Raw genomic sequence first — 14,690 nt, 5'->3', positions numbered from 1 at the left:
GCATTCCAAAGAACACGGTAACTAGATTTCAGCGGTTCCTCGAACGCCGATCTATTCGACTTCACATAGAAGTACGAACGCTGCCAATCCGAGGTTTTGGTCGGGTACCCCGTGACCACGTTGTAGTTCGGGCGCATTCTCGTCGAGACCAGCCCATCGTCGGAAATCGAGACTGAGGTCAACTCTTCGAACGATCTTACGCTCATCGACGTCCCCGCCTCAGCAGCGATGAACAACCATCAAACGAAGAGAGCCGTTCATCAGCTGGCTCAAAGCGATCCCCCGGCGGAACGCGTAAGCTGTGACGATTCGAGGAATTGGGAACCACAGCTTCATGTCGTTCCGGAAGTATGACTCATAGATGCATTGATACCCTCTCGGCGGTGACCAGGGCCTCTGATCTTCCTTCGGGATTATGAACGAAACCCCGTGTGTGTTGAGATCTCGGAGAATAGCTTCCACCGACTCCACGGTGGACTTTGTCCTCTCGACGTTCGGCCAGTCCTGTCCATCGACGACCGAAGGCCGAATCCTCCAGACCTCCAGAGGACTTTCCTTGGCAAATATATTTCCCGGATAGTAACTGATCGGAACAGTCGAGACGTCGACCGCTTCTTGACCATCGTCGTCACCCCAGAATTGTTCTCTTGCTTCCGAGACCAAGAGACGCTGCGCTAGATCCATATTCCCCATATCCATCATCGCTTCATGATGAATATCTTTCGGATCCTCGGCAGAATCTCGAGCAAACGCTGATTTCTTCCCCTTTTGCTCTCGCGTTAAACGATGAGATGACGACATCTCTGATAATCAAAGTTCTAAAAACAGAGATTAAGAGAGAGAAGGAGTGTAGAGAGAGAAAGTACCTTCGATGCTGCGGAGAAAAATGAAAGGAAGCGGAGAGGGGAGCGCTATTTATAGGGAGAGATAAGCGCTGGGATCAAGGCGTAATCATTACGCCTAGTAAGGCCTAAATGGGCCAAAACCCTATTGGCGCGTAACCGACAGACGTGCCGGTTCATTTTCTCGATCAGTTCGTCTCATGATCGCGTCGGTTCGATTCCTCAGCAGCAATCGCAACTATTTACCTCGAGATAACATCAAGCCACTTGATCGGATTGATCCTTTTGTCCTCCGAACTAAAGATACTAAATTCATCGAGGATCAACTACTCGATCCATCGACAAACTGGGGGGGCGGGACTTACTGTTGGGGATGGATTGAACCATCCACAAAGCCCATCGAACAAAAGGCCCAATCCGGTAAGCCGGATTGTCGTCGGCTTGGAAGCCGATATTCGAGGTTTCGACTCAGCTAAGGACTGCTTTTAGTCGAAATGGGATGCGGACAGAGCGCGATCGACTTAGCTGTTCAGGGCGAGCATTCACCAATCAGGCCCGAAGGGCCGACAAGGCCCAATCGATTAAAAGAAAATTAGGTTAAGATGATCGCGAACAGACTATAAAAGGAGAGGAAAGCAAAGGAGAAAAGGGATCGACACTTAGTTACACAAACTTAGCGGCGAGATTAGGGTTTATTGTCCGTACAATCACTTCTCCGCTATTTGTACTTTTCCGGTTTAAGCTCTCACGAGCTCCGGCTTGCCATTACTTTCTCCACCTCTGTAACCTCATCTCGAAATCTAATAAACGCCTCTGTTCGACCCATTTTTAGTATTGTTTACTTCTTTCTTCTGAGACCAAACTCACCTTAAACAATAGTGATAGTGGTTACTAGAGAATTGTTTTGTCAAGATTCTCTTGCTATAATAGTGAACCGGTAATTTTCTTTCTCTTTTCAAAAAGCGAAGCTTTTGGATATTGTCTTAATCTGCCTCTCTTTACGGGTGGTTCCAAAAAAGTCACATTTGTCTGTACATTTTCATGGCAGTTTATATCAATTGAGAAGAGACTACTGACTCATAAGGATTCGCATTGCAACGTAATGCCAAAAGTTTGATCTTTTGTAATGAAACTTGATAGATTCTTTGTTACCAAGTGTACTTTAGATATGAGCTCTGTTATTGTGCAGTCTTCAGAAGATATGAAGAAAGAGATTGCTTCACTTGAGTTTGAGATTCTGCGTATAGAACAGTATCTTCTCTCTCTTTACATGACATCTTCTGATGAACAAGTTACTTCATTCTTTCCACACACTGAAACAAGCTTAGTCTCACAATCAGACCTTACTGGTGTGCTCAGCTACCATTATCAAGCATCTCCTGTGTCTGAATGTTCCTCTTCATGTCCTTGGAGTTTCCAAGCCAGCTTAAAAGCCTTTTCTACAAAAGTAAGTAAAGCACATTGGTCTTCAGCATTTATCATATTTGTTTAACTGATTTGATGTTTGCAGGAGAATACAAGATATGTTTATGGTCATCACACTACCCTTGGAGATCTTCTAGGCTCATCTCACATCGTAGATGACATGGAAAACCCGAGTAGGTTCTCTGAATAAATCTTGAGATGCATATCTTCAATGTATGTCACACTCTCCGGCAGAGCAAGAACCAGTTCTTATCTTCAGGCTTCAGCTTCATCCAAAACCAGATTTGATAGATGGAACCCATGCCTTGGGGATAGCAAAGAAGCAAACGCTCCACGTGATGTTGTAATAGAGTCCCTGAAACTTCACCTGGATGATAGTTGTTTCAATATTTATGAACTCTTATAAATAATTTATAAGTCTTTAATTTTTATAGCTAATTTTTAAATCTTTATAAAATAAGTTATAAACTCTTAGAAATTGGTTTATAAATCATTTAATTGTTTCTTTTAAATTTAAATTACCCAAAATCTCCTGCATATGTGCAGTTCCAAGCTATTTTTTACTTGCAATCAAACTCGTTAACAATTAGTTACACAATACATATAAAACAGAAAAGAGAGAGAGAGAGAGACTGGCAGGAATATTATAATTGTTTATAAATCATTTATAATTGTTTATTAATCATGAGTGGGTACATAAAATCATAAGCTTTAAGATATTCTTATAACTAACTTATTAACATTTATAATTAATTTATAACCTCTTATATAAATATTTATAAATTCTTATCATTTTGACGTAAAAATATTTATAAATGTTTTTTATAAATGATTTAGTAAGTTAGAAAATATTTTATAAAACCTTATAAACTCTTTTTTCTTACTAAAAACCTACGGGGGTGAAAGTTATAATGATTCTCATTTTATAAACCCTTATGAATAATTTTATAAGGTTTTTATACATTAACTTAGAAACCTTAATAAATTAGTTTAGAAACCTTAATAAATTAGTCTATAAACATGTATATATCAGTTTACAAACCTTATAAATAATTTTATAAACCTTTATAAATTAGTTTTAACTGTTTCTCAATTAGTTTATAATCATTGTATAAGTCATTTATTGACTTTTATAAACCAGTTTATAAGGGTCTATAAATCATTTATAAGAATATTTAACGTTATTTACAAGATTTTATAAAATTATTTATAAGGATTTGTAGAATTTCAAAAGGTAATTCATTTATGAAGTCTTAAAACATTTATGAAGACTTATAAATTGTTTATAAATGTTTATTTACCATTTATAAAGAGTTTTTATATCATTTCTAAGAATTTATATATCATTGGAGTATCAACACACAGGGTTGGTTGATCCATCTTCAAACCCCCAGATGCAAAGTTCAAGAGTTGAAGATCATTTATAACAGGTTATAAATCACTTGTAATGGCTTCTAAATCATTTATAAGAGTTAATAAATTATTTATAAATGTTTATTTACCATTATAAGGGGGTTTTATATAATTTCTAAGAATTTATATAACATTTATAAAGATTTATATATCATTGGAGTATCAAACACATAGATGGTTGATCCATATTCAAAACCCCCATATGCAACATTCAAGAGGTTGTAGACATGAGTTATCGAGTTTCATGTGCTTAACAAAAAATTGATCTCGTGAGTAAAAAAAAGCAGCATAATATAATGTATAGCCTTCCCTCTCTATCACACCAACAACCAATAATATTTTGTATTTCCTAGTCATTTCGGCCAAACGGTCAACTTCAGAGCCTTAGATGGATCAAAATATGATGCACATATGCCAAATGAATGTACTTTATAGTTTACAACCAGAGGCTGAAACTTAAGCCCATTTTCATCTAATAACTTATTAAAAACTACATCTTTGATCTCATCAACAACTGTATAAAAACTACAAGTTTAAACTTTACTATGTTCCCTTCCCAGCTTCCTCAACGCCTTAGCTCCAAACTCAATCCCATGAACGAAGCTCTTATTCATAGGAAGCTTTTTTCCAACGGTTGGACTCTCCATTCCCAGAGGAGACATCCCTCTCTCTGACAACACTTATTGCTTCACGTGCTGTTGCTTCTTAACCCCATCCGCAAACTTTGCAAAAGAAGTAGGCAGCGAGTAACAGCTCGTAGGTGAATTAGGGATTGACTTTGTCTACCACAGAGAATAGGCAGAGGGGAAGAGGATTCGACTCTGTCTACATGTATAAACTGACCTAGATGAAGCTTATCGCTGAGAATCAAATCATCGTGCTCATCAGGGAGAGAGACGTAAGTGGCGTGTGAGGAGTCAGAGACTTTAAGATAAAAGCCTTGGTTTGGGAAAAGCTCACCTCCTGCTAGAGCAGGGACAATGCTAACGACTTGTAAGAGAGAGGACATGTGTTCTCCGGCGATTTTGACGTCAGTGTTCATGTGCTTGAGGAGAACGTCAGGGACTAGATTCGCCATCACCGACGGATCCGATCGTCGTCCTTTACTGGAGCTCGCCGGATTCTCGCCTCACATATCCGATCGTCGTCCTTTGCCGGAGCTCACCGGATTCTCGCTTCACATATCCGATTTTCATCCTATGCCGGAGCTCACCGGATTCTCACATCGAGGAAGAAGATATAGATGGTTTTTTTTATCGATGGTTTAGATAAAAGCTTTTAGTAACTGATTAGTTTAGGTTTAATTAATTAGGGGACATAGTGGTCATTTTCCTATTAAAAATCTGGTGGTATAGTTGGTTAGTGTATAATTAAAAAATGGTATAAGGAAAATGGTATTTTTGGCAATTCCCCTTTATATATCTATCTATTGTCTTAGATGATTACTTAAAATAATTAAGTAACATAAACTGATATATGTTTAATTCACTAAAAATAGTTTATAATTAGAATTATTGAAATGTTTTATTTATTTTTAATATATTTAGTTGACTATAATATCATTCAGTTACAGAAAAATATCGATAATTTATATTTTACTTAATAATATTATTTTAAAATACAATCACAATTATGTTAACTACTTATTTTAAGAGATATTAAAAATACTAAATGGATAGGACTGCTCCCATATCATAGACCCAAAGACATCCCGTTATCATGTTGTAGGACAAGTTGCAATCGATTACCACAAATTTCATTTACATGTTTACTCCTTCTGTGTAAACAGGAAGCATGACCTCTCATACAGTTTGCTTGACGTCGCCACTGAATCCTATAAATGGAGTGACTTTTCAAATCAGGGAATTTTTTATAGTCATATATCATTTTAGGCAGCCAGTAATATAATATTAGTGTAGCTCCCATTGTCCACCGGTATGCTCTTCACCAAAAAAATCGCCATCGAGAGAGAAATAACCAGAATGTCATGATGGGGAGGCATGATCTTCTCCTGCTCCTTGGTTGTGAAACTTATTTCGTCGGTTCCCAAGATCAGACGTTTTCGATTCTCGGTTTCTTGGCCATTTACGGCATTCCGAGTGCTCTCTTTAGCAGCCGCATGGTGATGCCGCTTACTTCTGAACTGCCTTATATCACATTAATTACCTTCTCGTGTCGAGGTGGTGAGGCATGACCAACCTCGGCTAGTTAGCTATTTGCCTCCTTGTTATTAAGGATATTCTTGTCTTTTAGTGCCGATCGATACTAATTTTAAACAAGCTTTAACATACAAGTTTGATATGTTCACTAAATATCTAGACCAACTCTCGTATGCGTCTAGTTATTTAGTTCATTTAAGTTTAACTCATGTAATTGACCATGTTATCGCTTATGACAATTATCCTAAAATCTATGTTTAAGGTGATCAATCATAAACTTAGCATTAAGATCAACTAGATGAAGAACCAATTCATTTCTCTAACAAAGTTATCGATTAAGCAAACCATTATGTAATCATTGAAGAACCTTAAATATAACAATAGAATTTCTCAGACATAATCATAAAGAACATAATAATAATCTGAATAAATAAAGTAGATAACTAAATAGAGTTCAAAATATTCTCTCTGGAGGAGTTCTGATCTCTCTCTCCAATCCTAAACTATCTCTTCTAAGTACGAAGTGTTGCTTACAAAACTATTAAAAAATTCTAGTATATAGTATACTCGGCCAGAGACTTGTTATGCAATTTCTGGAACCTCTGGGCAAAATTGTAATTTTCTTAAATCATCATTAAGCTCGTGGATAAAAGGAGTGCGGATCGACATTTTTAATGGGTATCAATTGACACTTCTTCCATGGATAGACTCGGACTTTAAGTTTTTGGGAGAGCTTTTCTCAAAACTCCAAAATGATTCAAAAGCTCCAAATATATCCAATAAGCATCTAAGCTCGTGGAGCCTGTTTCAAACCGTAAATGGTCTTCAGCAGTTTGCAAACATGATTTGGGTATTCTTTGCTGATAGAGGTCGAGACCGTCATAACAACCAACCTGGCTCTGACACCATGAAAGTAAACTGACTTCCTTCAATGTTTACATTACGATTACAAGCTTTAAATAAGCTATACAGTTCCACAAAGTGTGGAGAATACAATCTTTACAAAAACTAGAATTTTTTTCGGCGCTACGCGCAGATACTGCCTATAAATATATATTGTAATTACAATGTGTTGTTTTTTTCATTTATGGGTTTTTAAACTTTGTTAGTTATATTATTGACCATTTTGATCTTAAGTTTGATATATTTTTTTTGTTTGGTGTTTTGCAATATAATAGTAATTAGTTTAACTTTTGATTTTGTGAATTTTGTGCAGTTTATGTAAAACTAAAAAAAAATATGATTTGCATGCATAACTTTAGAAAGTTGAATGTGTTTATTGTCATTGTAAAGGAACATTGTAAACGTTTAATTAACTAATGTATGAGATTATTAGTCTCTAATAATATGGCAGAGAGTATTTTAAAGAGAGGACCAGTAATTGTAATATCTATAAAAAAAAAAGTAAGCTTGGAGATGTTGTAATAGCAATCATTAATTATAATATATCTCATATTAGTATATAGTTAATACATACGTTGACAACAGTTAAGTTGTGATCATAGTCGGCTCAACGCTGTAATGGCCTCTAGGACAATTGTTTTTTTTTTTTGCCTTTTAAATTTTATATCTATTTAATTTTAAAATATTTTTTTAAAATTTAATCAGTAATATTTTGAATATTAGTATATTCAGTGATAAAAATAAAAATATTTACGCAAATTATTGTTGGACCCTTTTCAATTTTATTTATTAAATTTTAAATTTTTTATATAAAACTAAATGAATTTATAAAAGAAATTGAGCTATTAAATATTAATATAAGGTGGACAAAAGTTTGCATATAGGGGGGTCGCACTTTTTACCTCCTTAATTAGCCTTGGTTGTGATTCTTGTTGGCATGTGGGGGTGAAGAGATTATAGTATCATCTATATTATTAAAGCAGGATCCTATTGTCATAATTATCTTAGAGGCATGTTTCCTTCACTAACATTGCATGTTTCATTAAGGGCAATTAAGTAATATTAATAACAAATCTATATTGGGTCATTATTTTTGGATCCAGCCCAAATCAAATCTCTCTTGGGCCATTTGGGCCTATTAAAAAATCAGATTCAATTCTCACTTTTTTTTCCTTTGGGCCATTGAGTCCAAGTTAAAATAATTTTTTTTCAACTATTCTTAATTATTATTTTTTTCTTTTTTTAATATAATTTAAGCATTCATAAAAATAAATGATTTTTTTTATTGAAAAGTATAAATCTTTATTAAAAGTATATAATTTTTTAATTAAAATATTAACCCCATAATAAAATTAATTTATCAGAGTTATACCAACTTAATTCATTAAAAAAATAAAGTTTAATTTTTTTTAACATAAATAGTCATTAAAAATGAAGACATAATTAACATAAATAGTCATTTTTTTTAACATAAATAGTCATTTAAAATTGAGTCCAAGTTAAAATAATTTTTTTTCAACTATTCTTAATTATTATTTTTTTCTTTTCTTAATATAATTTAAGTATTCATAAAAATAAATGATTTTTTTTATTGAAAAGTATAAATATTTATTAAAAGTATATAATTTTTTAATTAAAATATTAACCCCATAATAAAATTAATTTATCAGAGTTATACCAACTTAATTCATTAAAAAAATAAAGTTTAATTTTTTTTTAACATAAATAGTCATTTAAAATGAAATACGATAAATAAAGATAAAATTTTTAAGTCTTTTATAAAATAAAACACAAATATATGAAAATGTGACATTTACTAAATATTTGTCAACTGAAAAAAAAAACAAAAATAAACCCGCGCTTTGAAAGCGCGGGTCAAAATCTAGTTGATGTCTTAAACATAGAAAAAAATCAAAAGTGAAAATTTTAATAACTAAACAAACTAAATATTTAACTAAATGGCAAATAAAATTGTTTACTTACTTTGGAACATAAATTGGTTATTTTTTGTAGACTATTTTCTTCAATTTTAGAAGACGTAAACCTTTTTCTTGAATGATTGTCATCCTGGCTTTGGTTGTAACATGTGAGGGAATAACATACGATTGACCATGAGTGAAAGCCAGTTTTGACTTTTGACAGATATAGGAAAAATTATTTTAAGTTTTGTTCTTGGCTCTTTTTGTACATGCGTGGATTTGAACCAAAAATTATAAAAATATGAACAAAACATTATAAATTGTTAACTTCAGTTTAATTTTTCAATTAATTTTATATATTGATAAAACATTATAAATTTATAATTTTGTTTATAGAAATATAGCTAAGATATGATGGTTCCATATACTTATGTATATTTATAAAATATATAGATTTTATTATATATAAGTAAATCATGCATTTGATTTGTATTTAGTTATGTAACTAATTTTTAAAAAATACTTAGACGTCTACTCATCAATTTAGGAACATGCTACATGTAGAAATTAAATTAGAGGAATAATTTTTTAAAATTTTATAAAATTTAAAACCGCATTGAATATTATATATATTATGAATTTTCAACATGTTTTCTATTCTTATTGTTAAAGATTTGGGACTATTAAACCTTTCTTAAAAAAAAAAGAAGATTTGGAACTATTTGATAATATGATTATTACTCGTTTCATTTTAACTCAGATCACGTACTATCACCGTATAATTTATATATGTTTCCCTACATCATCAAATGGGGTTTATACCCACCATGCATGTCCAAATTCCAATTAATTATGTCTCCACTTCATAATAAAGACATGATGGTTTCAAAATTCTAGTTGAATCTCTCTTATATTCCTTATAATTTTTTTTTTGCCATTTTAATTTGTGATGTTGGCATGCATGTTATGTCGCTTTGAAATTTGTTTATAAATAAAAATTTTAGTATATGTTTTCATGTAAGATGATTTTTGAAAAACCTTTAGTATGATTTGTAATTTTCACATCATTGTTACTGTGGGTTTAACTCGAATAGCATGTGTAGGTTTAACAATTTGAGTATGATTCATAAATCCTCACATCATTTAGTTAGAAAGTGGCACTCATATAGACATATTTTGTAGTTGGGGGCACAATGTTAAAAGCATCAAAAATAAAGTTAGACTGGGGGCACTTTTAATATTCTCCTCTAAACAAAAGAATATTTGACCAAATAAGTTGAGGAAAAACAAAAAAAAAAAGTAAGGGGCACATGACCCTATACCTTCCTACCACATCCATACACTTGCGTCCGCCCCAGATCATATGCTGGCTATATGCTACACATGTCCAAATTATAATATGTTTATATCTGTTATGCATTTTTCAATATTTTTTCTTCTTTTTTTTTTGGCTAAACCCCTGACAACTGTTCGGTAAAATATTCATCATCTGCTTTCTTTCTACTTAGATCACTTATCATTTTCTTTTAATTTTTATGCTAGTTCTCTCTTGCATGAAATTAGTTTCATGGTCACCGATACTGGATAGGCATTTTACCCGATATCTATACCCGATCCGAAAAATCTAAACCACAATTCGAACATAAGTAGCAAAATATCCAAACGGGTATTAAATTAGGAGAGATTAGATATACCCGAATTGAAATCCAAACCGAACCCGAACATTTAATATCCGAACCCCAAATAGATATCCAAAAACATACGAATACTTGACCATATATTTTTAGTTTACTTCTCTAATTTTATTCAAAGTATTTATATTGATTCTGCGCATCGCTTAAAATCAGATAATATACATATAATTATGGACAAAATCATTTGATACTCACTTTATATCAAGTTTTTGTTTCTTACATTAACAATAGTTGCATCCAAAATTTTAAAATAACAACTAAATTAGTGTTTTTTCTATTTTTAAATTTTATATTCAAACCTATTAATAGTTTTAATCTATTAAAAATTAGAAAATCAGTTAAGTTAGAAAATACATATTTTAAATATAAAAATCTTAAATAATGAAATTTAATTTTTTTCCTTCAAAATCTAAATATCTGAATCCGACCCGAAATAATTGAATTCGAACTTAAAATACCCGAACCCAACCCAAAATGTAAAATGCCCGATAGATTCTATACCTCTATACCGAAATAGCAAAAAATCAAAATACTCGATCAGAAGCCGAACGGGTATCTGAGCACCCACTCTTAGTCACCGATGTACAAATTCCAATTGGATCACTTTGTTAATACAATAATGACATAACATTTATTGAATTGTCCAATCTTAATGTTGTTGCAAAGAATACATTTTTATTGACAGAAGAGTCTTTGTGATTTTGTAGTTGTTTAAATAGAATATTATATTTCTTTAATTTTGGAGGTATTTGTAATAAAAAAAAGTTTCAAGCACAAAAAATGGTAACAATTTTGGAGACTAAATTATAAAACAATAGGTCTTCTCTGTAAGTTTTATATTTTAATATTACTTAAACATGTACCTCCAGGATGTATTAGATCACATATATTTCATTCTTCGCTTCTCCTCACAGGGAAATAGTGAGAAAAATTAATAATAAATCCATACTAAACTGAAAATTCCTGGCATCTAATTTCTCTCAAGTTAAAAAAAAAACATAATTATAGTTTACCTAAAATAGAGAGGAGAGTAACAGATATAATGAAAATTATATATTTTATATTTGTGTTACTGTAAAAAGAGTTGGACGTAGTAAGCAATCAGGAATAATAGCTAAAATTGTATTAGATCGAGTGTATACCATATTTCTACTAACTTCAAATTATATATTTTGGAACTTGAAAAGGATATACTCTATGGGGTTGTCCAACAAAGAAAAAGAAGACTGTATACATTTTAACCAAGAAATTCTTTTAGCTTAGGTTTAAGAGAAATTTTTCTTCTCGTCCTCTTTCGGACTCCTAACCCACTTTCCCTTTTGTAGTCAACATTATCATTCTCAACTCCGAACGTTACACCCAAAACCACCCAAGAAAGTAAATTGTCTGTCAAAAGGACAAAGGATAAGTTGTTAAAAAGAAGATAAAAAAAGAGCTTCACCAACCTTACAAATGATTTATTTGTTCATGATTTGGGTCACGTTCTCATCCGTACTTTGAATATATCACTGGAAAACTTGCTCATATATACATGCATGTCCATCTAGCTTTTCATCCTATCTTGCACTTTCAAAAACGATTGTTAGAAATAGTATAAAAAGTAAATAAAGCAAAGCCTCTGGAGCTAAAAGGGGAAAATGTTTCTTCACTTCAGCTTCCAGCTTGTCCCATTTTTTTCCAGCTTAAAAGATATATATACTGGCCTCAACGAAACGCTACATGAGAACATAAATACACATGATTAGGGACAGTGTTGGGTTCATATAATGTAGAAATAGCTAATAACAAAGAGGGAAATAGAAAAGAATTATACTCGTGACCAGAAAGCATATGTGCATAACTCGATATTTCATTCAGTTGAATAGCTTGCTGACATCTTAACAACATATTTATGATCTTTACGCAAACTATAGCAGTTCCCAATAGCACACCTGTCATTCACTAAGATAGTCATTACATGAAAAAACATTTCCAAGCCAAAAGAAACTTCCAGTTACATGTTTTTAAATAATCTAGTGCTAAAAGTTGGATGTTAAAAGTTGTGAGTGTTAAAATCTGTACTCAAATGTATGTGGTCGTTTTTTAATGTCTCGAAACTAAGGCATTAAAACCAACAAATGAAATCAGACAAAGGCGTTAATGAACTAATATGATCATTTCAAGCCGAATTAAACTTCCAATATAACACACAGTGTTTAGAGAGATTGTTATATTCTCAAATAAAAGAAAAAGAAGGGATAAGTAGGCATATCTGTTTGTCGATGAGGAACATCTCTAAGCCAATAAAGGTTCCACCTTTTGCAATGTTTCTGGCTTTCCAGAAGTGGATCAGGCGAAATCAGAGCTCTGATTCGACTGGAACTGGTGAGATGTCGTTGAAGTAAAAGGAGACCGGAGTCCTGCAGGTGGAGACCTGAGATTTTCCGGCCGATTTCATGGTCATAGATGTAGCTGCTTCAGAGTAGGTTTTCGATTTTGTATGGAGTTAACTATATAGGAGGAGGATGAATGAGAAGTGGAACGAAACAATTAAGAGGAGCTTAAAGACCTTCATTGATTGATCAGTAATGTCTGAAGGTAACGTTTAGTTCAGAGAGATAACAGATGAGGGAGAAGAAGTGGAGCAGTTGGGGAGGGAGAGATCGACTCAGTAGACTCGGACGAATGGTATCCTTGACGATGTGGGCTTGGTATGGGCCAAATTAAAATGATAAGACAGAAACAAAGACCCAGCTTTGATCGGCCAAAACAGTAGTACTGACGTGGTGATTTATGACTATCTAATTGGTTGTTTTTTTAACACGAGGTGGCATGCTTCTTCTTTGAGCATATCTCCCTTTTAGCATTGTTAGATCAAACCGTAACAACAGAATATTCTAATTAACAGAATATTCTTCTCTATCAGGGACGGCCACACACCTTGCGTGTATCTCTGAAATATCCCTAGGTGTGTGTATCTTCGTAAAATGGCTTCTTAGCATTTATACTGATTGCTGAGCCTTAAACTCTAGGATTTATAACCAATATCTTTTCTTTTCATAAGAATAAATATTTTTTTCCTCGATATACTATCAAAATGACTAATCCATCTCAGCAGTCACGTTTTGATTTGTCCAAATCGACCTCATGCTTTTATCCACTTATATATTTAGGCAGTTGCACAGCTCAACTTCCTATACGACTTGTTGTATCACTTCATATATTACTCTTTGCTACATGAAACACTATATATATTTGATACATCTTCTAGCATGTATATAATTTCTTCCAACACTTTCTCAAACCAGTCGACAATTAATACATCTTAGGATATAGAAACTTTAACCATATGTTAACATACTTAACAGAAGTTCGATATACAAATACAAAAATTTTATATCCTTACAAATACGAACACAAGCGACGCATCTTAAATTTGCATCCTCAAAACTGTTTCCATAACTGTTGTATATTACTATAACACGAACATAGATTAAAACATGAAAATAAAAAATAAGAAAATTATAACACAAGATAAGGTAACAACAGAATTAACAAATAGAAGACAGGACTACGATTTAATTAAACGTTGTATGAAAAGTAATTAACTGTGGATGCTGTTACAGCGAGAATAATTAAAGATTATTGGAGAAGGATGAGCAGGCAATGCAAGCGAGGAAAAATATGGCTGAGGAAGCGCCGTCCTGGTCGAGATTAGAAGTGCTTCGCTTGAATCTACAACTTTTCTCTTTCTTGCAATCTGTGATTGATTGCACCTTCTTCTTTTGGCGATCATGATCTTGTTTACACCTCTTTAGGTTCTCTCTCTGCTTCAAAGCTTCTTCTGCTCTGCACACCATTCTTGTTTTGATGAAAGTGGTTAGAGATTTATTTAGGACAAGAGTGGCATCTCCTGTCTCCATATATATAGAGCAAAAAAATAAAAAAAATTCTTCAATACTAGGAATTATAATGTGGATTAATTCGGAATGGCATTTTAAGTAATTTTAGCTTAAAAGTATGTTGGAGATGCTCTAACGCGTGTAAATGATGCATTTGCATAAAGGTTTCTAGTTCAATTGTTTTTGAATTTTTTTTGTATTTCTATTGATTCCCCAACTTCAAAATATCTTACAATATCAAATCGAATGTTAAATTTTATATAAATTTTTCATGTAGTTGCAAAATTCATGGAGATCTAATAATGAGTGTCCGGGTTTTAAAGATCTAACTGTTCAAGCATGGAAAAGATTTTATTTTAAGTTTTACTTAAAGCTTCCAAATAGTTTGAAGCTACTCTAGACATTACTTATTGTATTGGACATAAAATTTTCTTAAAAGATTCCAAACAACTTG

General features: G+C 32.7%; 2 protein-coding genes across 6 annotated transcripts in view; one reads left to right on the top strand and one right to left on the bottom strand.

Moving 5' to 3' along the window:
- Positions 1-2,788, top strand: part of LOC103843862 — a 31,568-nt gene extending 28,780 nt beyond the window's left edge. For 2 of the 5 annotated variants that reach the window (XM_033282217.1, XM_033282213.1), the window contains 2 exons: positions 2,032-2,289; positions 2,353-2,788. The gene's annotated coding sequence lies outside the window, so the exon portion shown is untranslated. The remainder of the gene's footprint in view (positions 1-2,031; positions 2,290-2,352) is intronic. The other 3 variants (XM_033282216.1, XM_033282214.1, XM_033282215.1) reach the window with 3 other exon arrangements.
- Positions 2,789-13,609: 10,821 nt separating this feature from the next.
- On the bottom strand, positions 13,610-14,381 carry LOC103843865. Its single transcript, XM_009120643.3, has one exon. It carries the CDS (start codon positions 14,255-14,257, stop codon positions 13,970-13,972), a length of 288 nt encoding a protein of 95 aa, XP_009118891.2. The 5' UTR covers positions 14,258-14,381; the 3' UTR covers positions 13,610-13,969.
- Between the last annotated feature and the right edge of the window lie 309 nt (positions 14,382-14,690).

The sequence above is a fragment of the Brassica rapa genome, chromosome A10, assembly GCF_000309985.2.
Source record: "Brassica rapa cultivar Chiifu-401-42 chromosome A10, CAAS_Brap_v3.01, whole genome shotgun sequence".
Classification (NCBI taxonomy): domain Eukaryota; kingdom Viridiplantae; phylum Streptophyta; class Magnoliopsida; order Brassicales; family Brassicaceae; genus Brassica; species Brassica rapa.
The sequence above is the reverse complement of the archived record's forward strand: the minus strand, read 5'-3'. Positions and strand labels throughout refer to the sequence as shown.

What these genes read in the sequence shown, in the direction of transcription:
- LOC103843865 (XM_009120643.3), bottom strand. Translation starts at nt 14,257, where the DNA reads ATGGAGACAGGAGATGCCACTCTTGTCCTAAATAAATCTCTAACCACT.